General features: G+C 32.7%; 1 protein-coding gene across 2 annotated transcripts in view; it reads right to left on the reverse strand.

The window, feature by feature from the left end:
• Positions 1–23,133, reverse strand: part of LOC118200816 (uncharacterized) — a 49,790-nt gene that overhangs the window by 15,095 nt on the left and 11,562 nt on the right. For both annotated transcript variants that reach the window (XR_004760148.2, XM_035372786.2), the window contains exon 3: positions 8,915–9,343. Coding sequence is in view for 1 of the 2 variants with exons in the window: in XM_035372786.2 (XP_035228677.1) it covers positions 8,915–9,343 (429 nt within the window). In the remaining variant the exon portion in view is untranslated. The remainder of the gene's footprint in view (positions 1–8,914; positions 9,344–23,133) is intronic.

Below are 23,133 nucleotides of genomic sequence, written 5' to 3' on the forward strand. Positions count from 1 at the left end.
ATTTTAATTTGCTGAACGAACGTTCACAGGTAGCAATCGATACTGAAATAGTAAGAAGCATTTGTAGAGTGACTCTCAAGTTTGGAAAAACTTTTTCTCCATACAATATTATAAAGGTAAGAAGCTGTAATGGAGTTTTAAGTTCAATTTCTTTTCTACTGTGGAGTAACATCTTGCAGTCACATATTTCGACATAGAGTTCTGTTCCATTAAAATTTGTATTATAAAATTCACCCAAATTTTTACAATTCTTTTCAAGATCGTTGTATCAACATTACCCTTTTTTAATAAGTTTTCAACGACCAGTAAAAATCCAAATTTGGAGTTAAGATCACTTAGTTGTGTAAATCGCTTATTTATTTCCTGCTGCAAATGATCAAGAAAGCTTTTCATAAAGCGAGAAAATTCACTTTCTGCGGAAAGGCGAACGTCTCTAGACAATTCTCTGGGCATTTTTGGCATCTTCTAACATGGGTTGTTGTAACAATACCCCATTTTTCACAAAGAGACTTAGCCTTTTCTGTTGCCTCTTTACAGCTCTCGTTTCGTATTTCTGCAAGTTCAGTCGCTAATGATTCAAGGTCATGGAACGCTTTTCTAAAATTCATTTTGAGATCTCCTAACCTAAGCTGCACATGATCAATTCTCCTCAAGATTTTATGCCAGAAATGGACTAAAGTTACGAAACTAAAATTCAGCATATTTTGCAATAAAAGTTCAACTTCACTTTTGGTGTCACTTGTGGCAGTACTATGCTCTGCTAATTTTTCTAATAGTTCTACTAATTCTTCCGGTCCTCCAACAATATCGCTAACCGCTTCTGCTTTGGCGCTCCATCGTGTTTCAGATTCACGTTTAGTAGTTTTCCTTAAAGCATTTTTTAATAATTCCCATCGTAATGTTGAACATGAGAAAAAGAGATACATGTTTTCAGTTATTCCAGAGCTTGTTATAACGACTGAATCTTGCTTAGCTGCAGTGACTCCTACTAAATTTAATGAGTGTTTATCACAATTTACATATAATGCTTTATTATTTTTTCCATAATTCTTTGTTGAATGCCAGATATGCAACCTGACATCACAGCAGCATTATCATAGCATTGTGATCTAATATTTGTTAATGAAATCTGGTCGGAATTTAATTTTTCTAAAATTGTATTTTCAATTGAGGCTGCATCTTTAGCATGTATTTCAATAAATCCTAAAAATGATTCTTTGATGGAAACTTTTCTGTTGGTAAAATCAATATCTACATACCTCAAGACTTGCAATATTTACTCTCTATGTGTAATATCAGGAGTCAAACAAATAAAAGTCCGTAATATTTATTTCTTTTGATGTTCCTTATTAGTTGATTTCGAACTATGGATGCCAAAAGATGAATAAATTCATTTTGGGTTTGTGGTGATAGGTATGAGACAGTTCTTGGCGTTTCTATGACATTTTTTAGATGAGTAGTGGATCAAACTGAGCTACAAGTTTAAGTAAAGATAGAAAGTTTCCGACGTATGTACCGTCTTGAAGCGCTAGATTTTCAACATGACCATGTAAAGGAAGAATTTGTATAATCAGATACTTCATACAAGCTAATATCCAATGCAATATATTTCGCCACTGTTCTTTTTCAGAATGTATATTTGCTTCCAATGATTCACCGACTCCCGTTTTATTAATTAATGTTATTTCCGCTTCTTTCCACGTTGTAAACGATTTTGATGAATTTGACTTCTTTCATGGCTAATAAATTTATCTTTTTTCCTCCATTTATTAAAACCAGACACTATTGCGAAAGATGACTGTATAGCAGAGTTTGATTCAACAAACAGTAAACAACAAAAGCAGTACGCTGCATTATTTTTTGATGAATATAATAACCAAGATCGGTTTATTTCAGTTCCTTCTTCTTCATTACCGATTCGTCGGAAAAAAACCAAGATTTCGGCATTAGACGATTAGTTGATGTTGCAATTGCATTTAGATTGGATTCTTTTGAAATATGTGAGATCCATGAATAATCATTTTGGTGCGAAGATGGTTCGATATTATTGGACGATTATTAGAGAATTTTAAATAAACAACATCTTTGAACTCCAGAACGTTCGGAATTTCAATGAGTGTTTCTGTTCCATTTTCTGTACTTATTAGGTATGGACATGGATTTGGAACTCCTGATGTACTTGGGCACCCAACTTCATCATCTTTAGAGTATGTTATTTGTTGTGATGTGTTATCGCATAAACGTTTAGCAGCAATAGAAATACAATTTGAATCTGATTTTAGTTCTTCATCCTTCTTAACTTCTGGTTTTTCTTTTTACGATTTGTTTATTACATATAATTCCATTCTTATTCTGGAGTTCTGAGCTTCTTTTTCTTGGCATTGACATGGTCTAAATAAAAAATAATTTGTGACAGTTGCGGGAAGAGAAGTTATTAAAGAAATAAAAAGACATTAAAGGCAATTACATACAATTAAAAATGGAAAATCTCTGCAACTATTAGTGATAGGCAGGGCTGGATTTAAACTTGATGAGGTCCTAAAGCTAATTGAAAACTGGGGCCCTAAATAAATCTGTTATACTATATTTTAAAATTTTCTGGTGCTCTAAACTATAGCTTGTGTAGCTTTACATAAATCCTGCACTGCTGATAGGGAAATGGGAGTTGCATTTTTGTATAAAGTTTGTAGGATTCTCCACTGTGTAATGCTAATTTAACGTTGAAAGTAAAGATCTTAAGAACTGATAAGCGAATAATCGCTGGAGTTCGTGTGACAGGAACCAACAAGATAGAAGGGCAAAAGAACCCATTATTATTCAAATAAGATTTAACAGAAATTGAGGCACTGGGAAAACAGTGTAACACCAGGTTGCCTGGGTCAAGGACCCTACCCTTGTAGAACAGATATGCTATTTTGAATACTGTCATGAGTCACTAATTAAATCATGTTTTTAACACTTTTTTAAAATTATAAGAATAGAAATACGATAAGAGATAAATTAAAAGATAAATTTCTAAAAAGACTAAAGTGTGCGTCAAGTTTCAATAGACCTGAAGTGCTGTCTGGGAAGTCCGAGAAAGGAGGGATGAGCTGGCTATAGCCTGATGCAGAAAAAACATTCGTATAAATAACAAGCAAAGTAGTGCGAGTTTCTTGGTGCACTAGTAACAATTAAACCTTAAATCTATAACACAATATTAAGAGGTACATATTAGATTAAATAAGTTATACAATATAGGTACTAAGTATGGCCATAGGCCATTTACTATTATTTGGGTCATTAAAGTCATAATCGTAAATCCTTATAACTGGGTTGTTGATATTAACAAGACTGCCATAAAAGTTTTAGGCGAGCCGGCAGTAAAAACACTTAAGTTGTTCTATACCCAATTCTTCATGTAACTTTTGATTTCGAAAGTACCAGAGCGAATTGGTAATCTGTCTTAGGACATAGTTTTGAACCTGTTGCAATTTTTTTGTATAAGATTTGCATGAATATGCCCAGACTGGGCAGGCATAACATAGAATGGGACGCAATACGATTTTAAAAATATGCAACTTGTTGTCTATTGAAAGTACACTGTTTCGAGAAATTAAGGGGTGAAGTGTGACTTTACTAGCTCAAAACTTATTAAGGATACATGTTATGTGTGGGTACCATGATAGAGTTTTACTGAGGATCGTTCCAAGATATAGGACTTGCTTGACCTATGGAATGACTTCTCCAAAGGGTTGCAGGTTTTGGTTGAATTTAATCTTCTTGGTGAACAGAACTGCTTGAGTCTTCCCCAAATTAACTTTGATTTTCCATTTTGTCAGCCAAGTCTTGAGTATGTTTACGTAGTCCTGTAGTCGTTGTATTGCTGGGCTAACAAATGCACTTTGTGAGAGGATCGCAGTGTCATCAGCATACATTACGAGTGTTGTGTTCTGTGTGGTGGGAATGTCGTTCACGTAGATATTGAATAAGGTAGGTCCAAGCAGACTTCCCTGGGGGGACCCCAGCAAGGATTGCCCTACATGTTGAGAGGGTATTTGAGACACGAACGACAAAGTGTCTACCGGTTAGGTAGGATTTAACTATGTTTCTAATGTAACCTGTGAAACCCAGGTTGTGTAGTTCGTAGATGAGTGCGTCCAGCCATACTCGGTCGAAGGCTTTTGCTATGTCTATGAAAAGTCCTCCTGTTACTTTCTTTTTCTGTAGCCCTTCACTGATAAGTTCCCCAACACGGTATAGCTGGTTGACCGTAGAATGTCTGCTTCAGAATCCGAATTGGTGAAGAATGATGATGCTATTCTGTTCCAGATGTTGATTAATCCTGGTTAGTAGTACAGCCTTCTTAATTTTGCTAAGTGACAATAGCAGACTTATTGGGCGGCATGACTCTGGTGAGCTTGCAGACTTTTTGGGTTTCAGAATTGGTGTGATTTGAGGCAGTTTCCAACTTTCCGGGAAATGCTGTCATCTGAGTATAAGGTTGACAACCTTTGTGAAGAACAGTAGGATTTTAACTGGAAATTTCTTGATCATTCTGTTGCTTATGGTGTCATAACCAGGGCTCTTGTTGTTCTTCATCTTTTTAATGTAGGAGCAAATGCCCGATGGCATGACTAGAGTATGTGGTTGTCAGTATGTGGGCTTGGCATATAGTTGTTGTGAAAGTCAGTAATTAACTAATCTGTAATGGGGTCGTGAATGTTGTTAGTGCGAAACTGAGATTCCAGATGCTGTGCTAAAAGTATTTAACAGAACTCCGTTGTCCGAGTTGTACAATAAAGCCGAAACTTGTGTTTGAACTGAAGAACCTAAGAATTAAACTAAGCTAATCTTAACTAAAGAGATACAGCCGAAGCTATCATGATTCTAACGGAGTTGGCCCCTTAAGGCTAACTGACTGCTAAGCTATCAAGGGCCTAAAGTATGGCCGAGCGTAATAATAGCTTAAGAGAGAGTAGCTTAAAAAGGCGGGCACATGCTAACCAGAATCTCTGGTATCTTTCTCCCTCAGACAGTAAAACTTTGCGGTTATATGACGCTCTTCCTCATTAGACGTGATTCTAAAACTATGTTCTGGCCGGAAGTGGTAAGTTGAAGTTAAGAAGTAATAGGAAAGGAAGTTTAACTAGTTTATAAGCTTCTGATATTAATAATCCCTTTGATTTTCCATTGTTATAAAGTATTTGAACTAAGAAATCTTTTGTAGGCTATTTCAACACTAGAATATATTGCATATGCTACATAAAATAACAGTGTTCTTAAATTTCAATAATCAACTAGCATATAGTAATAAAACGTTATAATGCATAAAAGATAGTTTGGGTGATGATAGGCTTTCAACTGATGCAGAAACTGAATGTTAGCTAAGTACTAAATTTACATTATGATAATTATTTGTTAAACAATAATACAACTACTTTAACAGAATGCCAATTAATTATACTATTATAAATTATACTATTATAAAGATAACTTGCAAACAAGCACAAATACTAATAAAGAGTTTCTGAGTATAACATAATATAAAGGTAAGATTATACAGAAGAAGTCAATTAAATATGCCTAAGTGCATAATAATGAAGAAAAGTTAGTGAATGAGTATAATGCTATCATTATTGTCACGCTTACTAAACAAACATGGCTGACACTTTTAGCAGCGAGATTGGGATTAATTGGAAAATAATATCCCTTGAAGAATGGTAGTTAGGGCAGAAATAAAAGTAAATGAGAGTACTAAATAAACCTAGCGTGGCTGTCTTTCTCCGAGCAGAATTGAAGCACTGGTATTTTTAAACTGAAAGTCAACAATAACAATTTCTGGACTTGGAATAGATTCCCATGCATTCTTTGGTCTCTTCCATAAACACACTAACAGCAACACCACCACCACGTGATTTGCTGTGGTGGAATATCCTTCGACGGTGCGGCTGTGAAGAAAACGGGCACAAAACTTTGGCGGAATGTGGTTATCACATAACAATTTCAGACGCACCGAATAATGGAATCGTCAAGTTGATGTTAAAAAACTAAAATGCATATCAAAGATTTCTATAGCTATAGTTTCAGCCTCCGAATAAATAACAGTTCAAGGTCGAAGGGTTATAATATGAGACTGCATTGTTTGAAAATAAAAAGCGGGAGCTATACATGCATTTCGTTCAAAAAAAAAAAAAAAAAAAAAAAAAAAAAAAAATTTTAGAAGAATAAAGTGGCTAAAAGGAACGTTTTGTATACGGAGCTATTTGATTGATGTACTGCAAACATAAACATTTATTACACATTTTATCAAATTAAAAAAAACAATTATATTACAATAATTACAGTCAAAAGTCGTTAATCCGGACTCGTCGGGACTTCGGCGATTCCGGATTATCGATTTTTCCGGATTATAGATCATCAGTTTAAATCTCGCAAGATGGCATGCAGAAATTCTAAAATTAAAAATATGAAACCGTAATTTATGAAATAAAGAACAATTATGATCTAAAAGGTATCAAAATTTACAAAAAAAAAAAAAAAAAAAAAAAAAGCTTAATATTTGTTTACTTTATTAAACATTTCTCTCAATGTAAGTTATTTAAGTTGCTTCATTTTATGTGATAATACTTTCTCTTTAATTCTATAAAAAGACATAATTTCTTGTTCAGTTACAAAGTTCCGCTGTTCAAGTCCCGTTAATTGCTGTGCCGAGAATACCGACTAACTTGTCAATCGAAATTTTTTCGTTTTCACTAACCTCTTTGTCACATTCTTCATGTCTTTATCCATTTTTTGCAGCAATTCCACTTCTTGTTTGTTGGACATCGAAACATACTTTCGTTTTGTAGATTCTTTGGAAGTTCCAGCATCGGAAATTCTATTTGACATAATCGAAAGTTCAAGTTTACTTTTATAAAATTGCTCTTACAGTCTGCAAAAAATAATAAGCGGGATCCAATTCGAAGATTAAGGAACAATGCAATCATTAACATTAACTGAAATAGATAATTAGATAATTTTAGCTTACACCGTCCATTATACATTAAACGCGCAGGTGAAAACGTATTGTGCAGTTGCGCACATGCATATGCGCAGTAGTCAAGGTCTTACGCGCATGCGTAAAACGCCTGTGCGCATGTGCCAACGCGGCGCATGCGCAGAAAGTTTTTAGCTTTGAGGTCCGGATTATAGATCATTCCGGATTATGGGTGTCCGAATTAACGACTTTTGACTGTATTCATTTTAAATACATTTTCCAGAAATCGATCAAAATAAAAACTGAAATTTTCTGGAAAATCTTGTTTGCAGACAATCTGGCACCCCTCTGCGAGCGACGCCTGGGGCTTCATACACCCCCTTGCCGCCTCCCTTAAGCATTTGCGCAATGCTTATGGAGCCCACAAAATTTTCGTAAATATTTTGGGTTCCTGGGGTTGCAAAAAAATCTCGGGGATAGAAAGGGGTGGCAAAAAAAAGTTTAAGGAGCCCTGATATAAAACCAGCGCTACAAAACAAAAATTAGAGGGGAAAAAACTCAAAAAAAAAAATTTAGGCATATGAATTCAACGTAGAATGTGATCTCCCAACTTATATACACACATCACAACATGTTTTAATACTGGAAAACGCTGTTAATCACAGTTTGAGGAATTATGTTCCACTCCTTTAACAATGCAGTCCTTTAAGGGTATTTACATCTCTAGGATGAGGATGTCCCCGAGCAGCTGCTTTTCCAAGGTAGTGTCATAAATTTGCTATCGGGTTAGTATCAGGAGATTATTCTGTTGGACATGGTATTTGATCAATATCTTAACTTTTAAGGATTATGTTAAGGTGGTTTGCTTGATGTGCACGAGTATTATCTTCCACAAATAAAATGTCAGATTCATATTCACCTCTGAAAAGCCTTGCGTAAGTTTTACACATCTCATCTTGACATGTCCTCCCAGTCATAAATCCGCTGTTGTGCATACATCCATGGATCATTATTCCTTCCTACACCATCAAACCTGCACTACTGAAACAATCCTGTCTGATAATGTTTGAAGGTAGATTTCACATTCCTGACTTCCTCCAGGTGTAAACACGGTTAGAATGTGATGTTCAATTAAATCTCGATTCACCAATAAACAGAACATTAGTCCATTGGTTTTCACTACAATTCTAATGTTCTATGCACCAATTAAAGCGATCCCTCTTAAGTTGTAAAGAGTGTGAAACATATACCCCTGGATTTCTGGTTTAAAGCTTTCTGTATACAGTTTGCCGGGATACAACAAGTACAGTTGCAATTGCCAACTCTGAACTTAGCACTCAGCGGGGGACATCCTATTACGACAGGCAGTTATTGAGAGATAATCGATCTTGAGAAGCAGTTGTCATCCGGTTACGACCTTGTCGAGGCCTCCTTACAATAGTTTCAGGGTACTAAAATTGTTTCCATAACATAGACATTGTCGATCTTTAATTATTCACAATACGAAAACATCGTGGGAGAAAAGAAAGCAAAGAGAAAACATCGCAATTCTAAAACATTGTGGTTGAAAATAAAGCATTGAAACACTTCGTTGTCAAAAATATCGTGGTAAAAAATAAAAGTGCCTACAAATCATCGCGGGACTATAGTTAGTGTCAGTAAATAAGATGTGGATTAAATGAGATGGTTACTGATAGTAAACGAGATAAGTGTCAATGTCGAGGTGAAAGTGAACTTGAATGTTGCAGGCAGATTTTGAGTTAATAATGATAAAAAGTTAATTTTTTGTCATATGCTTTTATATTACGATTTCTTTCTAATAGAAGTCTTCTAATCTTTGGTGAATCTTATCATCTGAAGATATAAATATGTCAGATGCAAATGAATTCAAGTGAATAAATATTATATCTTATTTTAGAGGTAAACCAATTCAAGGAATTAAACAGCATACATTACCTCAGAAGCAACTGAATTATTTCAGGTTGAAGATGTTCGCAGCATTTCAGATATTCTTCAATTGGGGGCTTAAAAACACGTGTGTTATCAGATACGGTAATTGCATTCGGGTTGGCTCCACGTTGTAGAAGAGTTTTGACCAATTCTAGCTGATTTCCAGTTATTTTAGTGAGAGCAAGATGCAGAGCTGTACCACACATATTCGACACTGCATTGATGTCAGCCCCGGAATTTAAAAGAAATTCTAGAATTTCCACACTGCCTTGGACAACAGCAAAATGGAGTGGTGGTGGTTTACATCCAAGAGGAACACACACATCAGCTCCATGCTGGATTAGGAGCTGCACAATTTCAAGGTTTCCCTCCATAACTGCATAATGCAAAGAAGTAAAATCTTCTAAATTTACAGCATTAACATCAGCTCCATAACTGCAAGAAAAATAAACAATTTTATTCACTTGCACTGTAAAAAATTTCAGTTCAATGTTACACCATTTAATGGTTCAATGTAAGAAGGTTACATGGTTTACTTGATTTTACGGTTACCCTACAACTTGGTGAAACCAACGAATTAGTGGAAAGTTTCACCGTTTTTAAAGAATACATTGCAGCCAATCAAAGCAAAGCATTCAGTGCATGCCTGGTCTTTCCACAATTCCATGTCTTTGAGAATTTAACAGCGACTGTTCGCATATGTTAGCGGATAGTCAATGTGGTGTTTGATAATTACAAGGTATGTATATTTTTGGTTTGTTTCCGTTTTGATTTATGTACGCATATTAAAATTTGTATATTAATGAAATGCAAGATATAAAATAGTGTTAAATGCATTTGTAGTAACTTTTTAATAATAATGATTTTGTTGGAGTGAATCATGTTAGCGCATAAGCCTATTTTCACCATTTGGTTATTATTACTGTATTCAATGTAGCTGAATAAAACTCCGAGATTTCTGAACATTCCTAGTAACAACATTGTTTATAACATAATGAGTACTTCTGCATATATTTCATAATGTGTAGTTATGTAAAATACATTATATTGATTCTGTAGAAAACAGAATCCTACAATACACATTCTGTGTTCAAATTGTCCTATGTTATTCTATGTTCGTATGTATAAATAACTAGCTGGAGATGTAAACAGTGATAGAATATAAAATATACCCACTCTTATGACCCTGACCAAAGAATGTCTTAATACATTTATTAAATCATTGTTGAAATATTAAAAAATTATGTGTGTGTATATATGTGTATTTCATGTATGTAGTTACCGATTTTAGATTTAATAGTGGAAAAAGTACTTTACAATCATCAAAAAATTTTATTCCAAATAATATTTTGTAAAATGTGTAATGCAGTCAAAAGTTGTTAAACCGGACCTCAAAGCTACAAACTTTCTGCGAACGTGCGCGTCGACGTACGCGCGTAACACCTTTACGCATGCACATAATACGTTTACGCATGCGTGTTTAATGTATAACGGACGGTATAAGCTATGAATATTTCATTACAATTGATTGCAAATCAATTTCTAACCTTATTTTAAGCTAAAATTATCTAATTATCTATTTCAGTTCATTTTGCAAATTGCATTGTTCCTTAATCTTCGAATTGGATTTGGCTTATTATTTTTTGCAGACTGTTAGAGCAATTTTATAAAAGTAAGTTGGAACTTTCGATTATGTCAAATAGAATTTCCGATGCTGGATCTACAAAGGGAAAGCATGTTTCGATGTCCATAAAACAAAAAGCGGAATTGCTGCAAAAAATGGATAAAGGCTCCTTTGTTTCTCTAACCATTCCGAAATCTGTTTATCAATTTCATGCTGCTCTGTGGGGGGGGGCATCGCGGTGCGCAATGAACTGGAAGTTGATCTGTCAGCACTATCCTTATCTTCAGGGCAGATGTTTTTATTTTATTCAGCTTATAATTCCTTACTAAATGTAGTATTTCATCTCGATGTATTCCGTCTTTGATATGATTTAAATCAAATTCCTCGTCATTATAAATATCACGAGTACACATCAAATAGTTTTCTGGTTGCAATTTTCTAATTTCGACTATTCGTAATGTATGCTTTACGCATGCGCGCGTTGAAAGAAATGTTTAATAAAGTAAACAAATAAATATTAAGCTTTTTTTTTTTTTTTTTTTTTTTTGTAAATTTTGATACCCTTTAGATCATAATTGCTCTTTATTTCATAAATTACGTTTTCATATTTTTAATTTTATAAATTCTGCATGCCACCTTACCAGATTTAAACTGATGATCTATAATCCGGAATCGACGAAGTCCCGGCGAGTCCGGATTAAAGACTTTTGACTATATTAAAACTTTATTTTTATCAATTTAACTTTTAAAAAGTGTTCTATAAGAATTCAAATGATAAACAGAAGCCCAAGTAAATTTCTATCAGCATCAGCATTGGAATATAATTGTTGTTCCGGTGTTTGTGAATATGATAAATAAGATACACATAATTTGTCTAAAACATTTAAAAAAACAATTATGATGTGAAAATTTAAATATTGTTGGGAAAAACTAAAATTTATGTTTTAATTTTTCTCTAGATGAAAATCGTGGTGCAGTATCAGTCATCATTGAAAGTGATAGAAATATCAAATTATGACCAGCTTACTATTACTTAACCCGTTGTTGCATCATGTCAACTCTAGTAGACAAAAGTTTAAATTTGTTTATTCTTCTGTAAATGCCTTAACAGATTCCATTCCTGTGTTTATTCATTCTATATTATTATAACTTTCAACTATCAATCATAGATGGCTGTATAGCATCACTAAGTAAAGCATTGTTATTGGAAAATGGCTGCTACTTCTGTTTCGAAGTTAGTAAAATTTCTCATAGTAAACATTATATAATATTGCTTACATTTTCTTATACTGCCATCTTTTATTCATAATTAGTAATTTTAGACATTTTATTTTAAATGTTAGTTTGAGAAAATTGTGGAGTGGATAGATAAAGATCTACTGAAAAGAGTGAATTGAAACCCAAATGTACTGCTTATCAAGCCAAAACACCACTAAAAATGCTTATGTTTGGCAAACAATTTCTAGAACATTTGACATTTGAATCCAATACAGGTTACAAAATCGTAGCAAAATGAATTCAATCACAATCGATGAAATGAAGGTATTTTGAGGGATCTGTATGTACATGTCATTTGTATATTTACCATTGAGAAGATGCTAATGATCACTGCAAACAAGGTAGGAAATGATTTCAAATGCAATGACCGTAAATCGTTGGGAAGAGATTTGTATGCATGTATGTATATGCATGCTGTCCACTACAGTGAACAAACAAACTGTAGCAATTATTTAAAATGAAATTTGAATAAAATAATTTTTTTTATTATTATTACTAAGGTTATTTTAAGTAGAAAAAATAAAAACACTTTCATTCAACTTCTCTACATTATTTGTATGCAACAAAGGGTTAATATTCAAGTTTTTTTATCTCATGATTTCAAAGAACATGCTCTAATAATTTCACAGAACATGCTGATTATGAAAACTTTCCCTGAGGACCCCAAACAAATTAAAAGTAATCAATTAACTTAAAAAAATTTGGAATATTTTGTTAAAGTAGCAATTTTTTTTATTGTTTTGTGAAAAGCTTTTGTTTATTAAATCTTATTGTTTGATTAAAGCCAGTCTGAAATATTATCTAAATTTTCTTTTTATGAGAAGAATGTTTTGATAAAGATACATCGAATGTTTGTTATTTAGCCATATTGCTAAATATTCTGTTTGAATGCATGCTTATTTGGCCAAACTTTGTATTTAAAATTTTTTTTTCTTTATTTCATATAATAATATATATTGAAATTAAACAGTTCTGTTTATTATGCACACTTATGAATGATGCACCAAGCTACTAAAAATGTCAAAAATTTATAGATTTTGCATCGAACTGCCACAAAAGTGGAATTTAAGGAATTCTGCGCATTTTTCTTTGCCAAACTGGGAGTAAATTTTTGTTTTACGTATCGTATACTGCATCCTCATCTGTGCTTTTTCAGATACAATGTTAATTTGTTGAATTTCTCAAAAACAAGAAATATTTTGTCTAACTGGTAATATTTTTAACAGACAAAATTACAAAAAGTAATGATCTCTTAACCGCTACGATTAATCTTGCAAAATTATGTTTCTTTGTAGTTTGAGAATGTAAATGAATTTATATGATTTTTGATTTTAACAAATAACATTTTGCATGCACAAATTTTGCATGTAAATTTAAGAATTTAATTAATTTCATGCAAAGTAATAACAAGACACATTTTCCCTGGAGTGGTTATGATGTGCTACAAGAATTGTATTTATATCTGTTTAAATCTTCTGCAAAATGAAGTTCGACTGTTAAAAAAGATAAGTGATTATTTCTAACCAATTAAAATATGACCTAAGTGTTATTTCTTCATATACCACGTTGTTAGTAATAAATATATATTAAATGATAGAGTAACTAACATTCAGTTTATTTTTTTATTTTGTATCAACAATTCATAGATATATTAACTTCTTTCATAATTGGAAATCGTAACACAAAGATTTAATTTAAGAACTATTTTTTTAACTGTACAGTATAATTTATTGTTGTCAAGGGCAGCAAATACTGATTTCCAAATATTTATTTTATTACTCCAGACTACTGAAATATTCCATTTTTAAGTTGTTATGTTTTTAAAATATGTTACTACAAAAAGTTGCATTTCTGAAAATTTCCTATTCTACTTTCTTAGCTAACAGTGCTTTTTTCAATCATATCATTAAATCAAGGGTTCCAAGTGTAATCAGTAGTGACCCCCTTGCGAGCGTGGAAATTTTATAGGGAGTCGGTGAAAATCTGGGAATTGACAGCCAAATTTACAGTGGCAGTTAATCATCAAGATTCCATCGATTCCAGAAATGCACATGCATGATAAATTTCAGAATTTAGAGGAGAAGTCATACAAGAGTAATATCCCAAAATAAAAGTTGTTACCGAACCAACATTGCCCTTTTTCCTCTTCTAACCCTAGTATAAGTAGGCTTGAGTCAAGTCAGTAATTTACTATGGGAAACACGAAACAGGTTGAATGTTTCTGATAGAAGTGATTTAAGAATTAAGCACTTTTATGCCAAATGTTAAAAAAATTACATGCATACATTGCATTAATTATTCACAATTCTGTGCAATTAAAATTGAAGTTTTGTGCAGTTAAAATCTGTGATTTTGTTTCTGGAAACTTGTTTATACTTGCAAAATTATAAATAATAAAGCATAAATTCAATAAAAATGTTTTAAAAAATCATTATTCAAAATCTGCTAGGTTATTTTTTTGCAATTGGTTTTATTTTGATTATACTGCATGCAATATATTATAGAGAAAAACGTAAGGTGTTCCATGAAGAAAACCACTTTCTAAACTTCTATTAAACGGAGTTGATATAAGAAAAAGGCTTGAGAAATTCACAAACAAAATTTTCTAAAACCTAGCTTCTCTATTTTTACCTTAACTAAATTGAATTATTTTTAAATGTAATGTCATATGACATATAATTTTTAAAAACTTTTTTGGTATTTTCTGATTATTCACCTTCCCCCCCTCCATCAAAAAGTCACAAATTGATGGCTGACTTTGGAGAGTGATACAGTCAAAAGTCATTAATCCGGACTCATCGGGACTTTGGCGATTCCGGATTATCGATTTTTCCGGATTATAGATCATCAGTTTAAATCTGGTAAGATGGCATGCAGAAATTATAAAATTAAAAATATCAAAACATAATTTATGAAATAAAAACAATTATGATCTAAAGGGTATCAAAATTTACAAAACGAAACAGCTTAATATTTATTTGTTTACTTTATTAAACATTTCTTTCAATGTAAGTTGTTTAAGTTGCTTCGTTTCATGTGATAATACTTAAGTTGTTTAAGTTGCTTCGTTTCATGTGATAATACTTTCTCTTTAATTCTATTAAACAGACATAATTTCTTATTTAGTTACAAAGTTCCGCTGTTCAAGTCCTATAATTGCTGTGTCGAGAATACCGACTAATTTGTCAATCGAATTTTTTTCATTTTCAGTAACCTCTGTGTCACATTCTTTACTATCGGAAGCGAATTATGATGACAAGGTATTTGATTTAAATCATATCAAAGACGGAGTACATCGAGATGAAATACTACATTTAGCAAGGAATTATAAGCCAAATAAAATAAAAACATCTGCCCTGAAGATAAGGATAGTGCTGGCAGATCAACTTCCAATTCATTGCACGCCGCGTCGTTTCCCTCCCCCCGCAGAGCAGCGTGAAATTGATAAATGTATTTTGGAATGATTAGATAATCAAAGGATATACCTTTATCGATTTTTTGCAGCAATTCCACTTTCTGTTTAATGGACTTCGAAACATACTTTCACTTTGTAGATCCTTTACATATTAGTAAATATATATCGGAAATTTTATTTGAAATAATCGAAAGTTCAAGCTTATTTTTATAAAATTGCTCTAACAGTCTGCAAAAAATAATAAGCCGGATCCAATTCGAAGATTAAGGAACAACGCAATCTGCAACATTAACTGTATTAGATAATTTTAGCTTAGCTTATACCGTCCGTTATAGATGAAACGTGCATGCATAAACGTATTATGCACATGCACACATGCATATGCGCAGCCGTAAAGGTCTTACGTGCACGCGTAAACATCTATGCACACGCGTCAACGTGATGCATGCGCAGAAAGTTTGTAGCTTTGAGGTCCGGATTAACGACTTTTGACTGTATTTGTTTGAATATCCTTATGTCTAGTTCAAAAACACATCCTGTGCTGCCTATTTTTTTACTTCTTTTCTTTTTCATATATGACATGTACTCTTCTTGGTTTCTTTCCACTCTTCTTTTCACGTACACAGCGATCTCCTTTCACAGATGAAACCACCAATGAATTAGAGAAACTTAACATTTTAAACAACAATAGCATCAAAATCCTAAAATGAATCACAGGAAAAAAAGGCACATGATGCCTTTAACCTTTTGAGGCCGGGGCTTTGGTAGCAGTAAAAGCTACCAAAAGGCGGGAAATCTTGAACCGAATGCTTTCCCCCCGTTCAGAAATCACCTCCTATTTGCAACAAAGATTAGATTCTTGTGTAGTTTAATGGATTCTCAGAGGGGTGCATCTATGTCGCAAAAGGGAGATCTTTGAAAGAGATAAGTGGTTGAAAACCCAGGGACGTCAAATTTGACATTTCACCCCACTTTTCAGCCTGTAAAATGGGGGAAAAAGACATGGCCAATAAAGTGGACAACCCCGTCCATTCAAACAGGGAATACAACTGCCAATATATTGGCCATCCGTCTACAAAAGGTTAAGCAAACCTCAATGTGCTGCATGTGTGCAAAAAGCTAAGTCTGAAATTTTGCCGATGAAAGCTGCAGTTTGAGGTTAACCGCTACAATAAAACACAGAAATTCCCATACAAACGATCATATTCTGTCGTCCTAGTGATGAAATGTCTGGAACGGCATTTGGGGTTACCATGGGCACACCTAAATTGCCACATAAATATATTTTGGCAACATTGTAAGTTTATAATAATAAACACTTTGGTGCTGGTATAACATGGAATCCAGCTAATTTTCTCAATGTTTTGTATTTTTAATAGCTATACCTTTAGATGTGTAAGCATATTAATACAATAAGTAATGTAAGTCATATATTTGATTTTTTTTAAAATACCGGTGGACTGTATACTCTACCAGCACCAAGATGTTTTCGTTAGTAGTACATAAACACACTGCAACATAAACATTTACACTTAAAAACACTAAATATCAGTACACTTTTGTGCTTCTTTAGTGGGTTTGGGTATAGTCAGAAAATACTCCCTTTCTTTTTAAATAAAATCTTGAATATATCAAAATATTGATTATTCGACCAGCCATTGGTATTCAGCCCCAGTAATTGATAAAAATTGTGTTTTAATGCATCTTTTTTTTTATTATATTTTTGTTTCTTCTACAGTTAGTTATTCATTAGAAAGTAAACTAACAGATTACTACAGTCAAAAGTCGTTAATTCGGACAACCATAATCCGGACCTCAAAGCTACAAACTTTCTGCGCATGCATCACGTTTACACGCATGCGCATAGACGTTTACGGCTGTGAATACGCATGTGCGTAATACATTTACGCATGCGCGTTTAATGTATAACAGACGGTATAAGCTAAGCTAAAATTATCTAATACAGTTAATGCTGCAGATTGCGTTGTTCCTTAATCTTCGAATTGGATCCGGCTTATTATTTTTTGCAGACTGTTAGAGCAATTTTATAAAAATAAGCTTGAACTTTCGATTATGTCAAATAGAATTTCCGATATATATTTACTAATATGTAAAGGATCTACAAAGTGAAAGTATGTTTCAAAGTCCATTAAACAGAAAGTGGAATTGCTGCAAAAAATGGATAAATGTATATCCTTTGATTATCTAATCATTCCAAAATATGTTTATCAATTTCACGCTGCTCTGCGGGGGTAGGGAAACGATGCGGCGTGCAATGAATTGGAAGTTGATCTGTCAGCACTATCCTTATCTTCAGGGCAGATGTTTTTATTTTATTTGGCTTATAATTCCTTGCTAAATGTAGTATTTCATCTTGATGTATTCCGTCTTTGATATGATTTAAATCAAATTCCTTGTCATCATAATTCGCTTCCGATAGTAAAGAAAGTGACACAGAGGTTACTGAAAACGAAAAAATTTCGATTGACAAATTAGTCGGTATTCTCGACACAGCAATTACAGGACTTGAATGGCGGAACTTTGTAACTAAATAAGAAATTATGTCTGCTTAATAGAATTAAGGAGAAAGTATTATCACATGAAACGAAGCAACTTAAACAATTTACATTGAAAGAAATGTTTAATAAAGTAAACAAATAAATATTAAGCTCTTTCGTTTTGTAAATTTTGATACCCTTTAGATCATAATTGTTCTTTATTTCATAAATTACGGTTTCATATTTTTAATTTTATAATTTCTGCACGCTATCTTACCAGATTTAAACTGATGATCTATAATCTGGAAAAATCGATAATCCGGAATCGCCAAAGAGTGCGGATTAACGACTTTTGACAGTACCAGTAATAGTATGGTTGAGACTGTTTAACACTGGCATTTTGACCTAAGTTTGAATCCACGCAAACAGACTGCCTACATGTTTGGTTTTCCCCATGTGTAACATGAATGCAGCCCAGTGCCCCCACGAAAACACATATACCCTAGTCAAGTAGCAATCAGGTGGCTTGCTGCATCTAAATAACCAATCAAAATTACTGTATTTATGCGAATCTAATGTGCCATCGAATCTAATGCGCATCCCCATTTTAAAACTTTAAATAATAAAAAAATTGTTTGTCGGCGAATGTAATGCGCATCAATGGTATAAGGAATTTATTGAATCTTATTTTATACAACAATGGATTTGTATATAAACTATCAATCAATGGTATGATAATTTTATTTAAATTTAGATACCATATTTTATACAACAATGGATTTATACATAAAGTAACAGAACATAGAATTAACCTATCAGCGGGCTATTGTTATGTGAAACAATCATTGTTAATTACCACTACCGTATATATCGTAAAGTATGAACATGAAATAAATGGTAACATTTCTATCTAGCTAACAGTTTCTACAATCAGTGATTAATAGTAAACGTCTTTATTCACTATTTTGATGATAACTTTTTTAGTCCCCTTCTCCGTAATGGTGTAGTTACGAGGCATATCAAACCAAATTGGCGTCTCGTCAGCGTTGCCAATTTGCCCCATTGAAAAATTCTTTTCCTTCCGAAGTGTGATGACATACCGCTAAAATGTTAGTAGTTTTCCCTCAAAATCTGCAGGAAGCTTTTGGCATATTGTTGTACGGCGTCTTAGAAATAAGCCCATCCGCTTCATAAACCGATCCATCCATCGATGGCTAGCTTTAAACTCTCGTTTCGGTATTCCAAGAACTTCAGCCTCCTCTTTTGCTTTATTTCTTATAGTGTCGCTAGTCACAGGTTGTCAATTCTTCCTCCTTTCACATACAAATTCCAAAACCTTTTCTTCAATTTTAGGGTGTCTTCCTTTGCGAGGGCCAGTGAATTTCTTTCTACTAGTTTTAGTTGCAAACAGTGCCAATTTCTGTTGCCGCCACATGCGAACATTGCTCTCAGCTACGCTGAACTCTCTCCCAGCCTTTCTATTGCCATTTCTTTCAGGATAAAGAATTACTTTACGTTTGAAAGTAGCGTCATATGACATTCTTCTCTGCTTGCCCTCCATTTCGTGACTACGTACTCTGCAGTATGTAATGTAGTATGCAATAATGTGTCAACGATAAATGTAACGGTAAATGTAGTCGAGAAATACAGTAATCCATTGTTACGATTTAAATTCGGTTGACGTCATCGGCGAACTTTGCACTCGAATCTAATGCGCACCCCAATTTTGAGTACTACATTTGGCCAAAAACGATGCGCATTAGATTCACGTAAATACGGTAATATTTAAGTATTTATTAATTAAATTTAATACATTATGCATATATTGCAATATCACATACTTTTTATAATTTATAATAGTAACATCAGTCATGATACAAGGGTGAGAATTATGAAAGAGAAATAAATATAAAATTAATAGTTTAGATAATGCATGATATGTAGCTGTGTATTAATGATTCCTTTTTTTTAGGTTTCCAATTATGTTGATATAGAACTACAAACAGTATCTAAAAGATATCTTGAGAATATTCCTAAGAGTTTCAATCACTGCTTGTGATTGTGTGACTCAAGACTACTTCAACAAGAAACCAAGATTTTCCCTCGGACAGTCTTTGCTGGAATGCGCCATCACAATGCATGATGAAAACATACTTGAATTTTGTTTGCTCTACAACACGAAGACTTGTTGTGTCGGATGATGTCGCTTCATGTGTCTCCTTTTAGACAATGCTAACGCCGTATAAAAACCAAGTTCAGTAATTGTGTTTTAACATTATTACGATGTGAAATTTGCTTGAACTTCTTAAACAGAGGGATGTATCCCAAAAATATGCCTGCACTTTTGCGAGAGAATGATAAAAATCTGCTCATTAGTAAACAGTTCAATGGAGTTTCTGCATACTTTCTTTCACCAAAGTTTACTGTCAGTTGTCTTGAGGGAAAAAAAAAAAAAAAAAAAACCTCAGGTAGAAATATCGAGATTATTGCGGTCTCTTTTGTGGAACGAACTAATATTTTCTTTCTAAGGGAGGAGACTTATCTCACTTGTGTGACATTAACATCAGAACAAGCCCATGAAATTCATTTTGGCAAAGAGTGCAGTCACCAAGTTGTACATTATGAGGTGCCAACAAACACTGTGATTGGCACTAATATACTGCGCCCAATGACCACCAGTTCCATTTCCCCATACAACCAACAGTGTGAGAAATCATTCACCTAATGTTGAGTACCATGCATGTTTTATGTTTCTCGTTATGAACTGCAAGAACAGTTTAAGTATATAAGACTAAATTGTGAAACAATAATTCTAAATTTGGGTTTCATGATGTTAAATATTTCATATAAATTTCCGAAAACTTTTGTATTAAAATGACTACTGCATACATGTGTGCTTTTGGGGATTTATTGGTTGAAATACTCCAAAATGTGAACCTGCAAAATGTTTTTTGTTAACATTGTAAGTAATTGTAAATATCACACATACCTTACAAGTAAATTTATCTTTTAAATTTATCCGTTTCTAAATAAGCATAATAATGTATGCTAATTATTCAGAATTATTATTAACTAGTTATTAAATTCTGAAAAATAAGGATTAAAATATGTATAAAATATACATAATCATTTGACAGGTTATATGAGTTAAGTTAAATTTCTTAAGCAGAATATAAGTGATATAATTTATTAAAGTATGCTTACAGTGCAACATTCAGCATAAAATATTTCTTAAGTAATTAATTTTCTTATGCAGCATTTGCACAAAATTTGTCTATTTTGATTTAAATAAGTTTTTCATTAAGGATTCAGGTATCTTAATTTTAAGCTTATGTTTTTTTCTCTAACTTATTTTATATGAAATGTTTACATTTCTACATAACTTTACCAAGAAATATGATATGAAATATGACGAGAAATATGATCTTCAGAAAAATGGAATTTGCTTTGGAATTTATTGAACAATTTGAAAGCTTTGGAAAAAATTTCTTCATTGTATAGGTACATAAATATAATAATTTATCATGCTTCATAATACATTTTAACATATTGTAAATAAAAAATTACCATAAACGAAAATTATGCTATAATAGTAATCAGCCGAACATTTCTTAATTACACATTAAACACAATGTATAATTTCAATTTTATTATGAGAAAGCAATTTCTGTTGCGGGTTTAAATACTGGAGAGCTTGAATCTCAAAACTATGTATGTCTGTAGAATAACAAATCAGTATGAGATAAAAGTTGTGATTTAGTTGTACTGTTTAAATACCGTTTGTCAAGACAAACTGTAATAAAGCATTAGAATTCTATCAAGGAATGTGATAATATTAAACAAGAAAGCTGCTAGTTACAGATCTTTCACATGAGGATGTTAAAAAAAAAAAAAAAAAAAAAAAAAAAAAAAAAAAAAAAAAACTTGTATGAAAGTAATTTAAGAATGTTTCATGAGTATGTTAAATCTGCTTTTCTGATGGAGGGCATATTTAGTGGAGTTAAACAACAAAGATAATAATAATAATAATCCTTGCAATTTAATTTACAAGTGAAGGTATATCAAACATGAATTTTTATTAAAATTCAGCTCTTGCAATGAGCAGTTATATTTTAGCTCATTTCTGTTGATGTGTAAGGCATTTAATTAAAAAAAATATATATATTGATATACATGCTAATATACTGCAAAATATGTATTTTAATGATACATATTTTATACTTTCATTCTCTCAAAAATGAATCATAACCTTATGCATATAAACCAGATTACTATACTAGCCATATTATCATTAATTATTTAGGTATAGTGATTTGCATAAGTAATTTCCGAATTGCTTACCTACCGCAGTAACGAATAAAAAAAAAAATACCGGGAGAAGAGAACCACAGCAGTAATTGAATAAAAAATACCAGAAAAAGGCTAATATAAAATTTTATGCCCGAGCTCTCATATAACTTCCCATAATTTACAGTTAATGGCTCAAAATAATTAAGAGATAATGGTAAACATAATTCTAATGGTTTAAAGCATTCTCAATCCATATTGTAATAAAGTCCATTTAACGCATTCCTAATTTTTGGTTCAACCTATTACCAAATAATGGTTCAATGTTTTACCATTTTTTGGTTGCAACTTTTTCAGTATTATAATTTGGTGAAACCTTGAACCAAATTTTTAAGTGTATTTGATGGTGTTAATATACTATGAATACAGCAAAACGGTATTTAATTGAAAAAACTTGCAAAGTGAGAATACTCTGTCTAAATAGTATTCACACCTCAAAACTTAGTGATGTATATTCAAAACTTGGTGACGAAATACAACAAACAAATCGAGTAAAAAATAGTGAAGAGACACATACTTTTATGACCAACAAGCTAAAAATCAAATTTTCTACATATCATCAATAAAGTTCCACATTTGCTTAATTAAAGATGGTCCGAAGTACGAAGAAATGAACCAATTATGTTGCTTAAATTAAATCTCGTTGGATACATTTGGAATACAGTCAAAAGTCATTAATTCGGACACCCATAATTCGGAATGATCTATAATCCGGACCTCAAAGCTAAAAACTTTCTGCGCATGTGCCACGTTGGCACATGCGTACAGGCGTTTTACGCGTGTGCGTAAGACCTTGACTACTGCGCATATGCGTGTGCGCAAGTGCAGAGTACGTTTTCGCCTGCGCGTTTGATGTATAATGGACGGTGTAAGCTAAAATTATCTAATTATCTATTTCAGTTAATGTTAATGATTGCGTTGTTCCTTAATCTTCGAATTGGATCCCGCTTATTATTTTTTGCAGACTGTAAGAGCAATTTTATAAAAGTAAACCTGAACTTTCGATTATGTCAAATAGAATTTCCGATGCTGGAACTTCCAAAGGATCTACAAAACGAAAGTA

Source organism: Stegodyphus dumicola, chromosome 12, assembly GCF_044657685.1.
Source record: "Stegodyphus dumicola isolate Sdum_Otavi_A_Nest chromosome 12, ASM4465768v1".
Classification (NCBI taxonomy): domain Eukaryota; kingdom Metazoa; phylum Arthropoda; class Arachnida; order Araneae; family Eresidae; genus Stegodyphus; species Stegodyphus dumicola.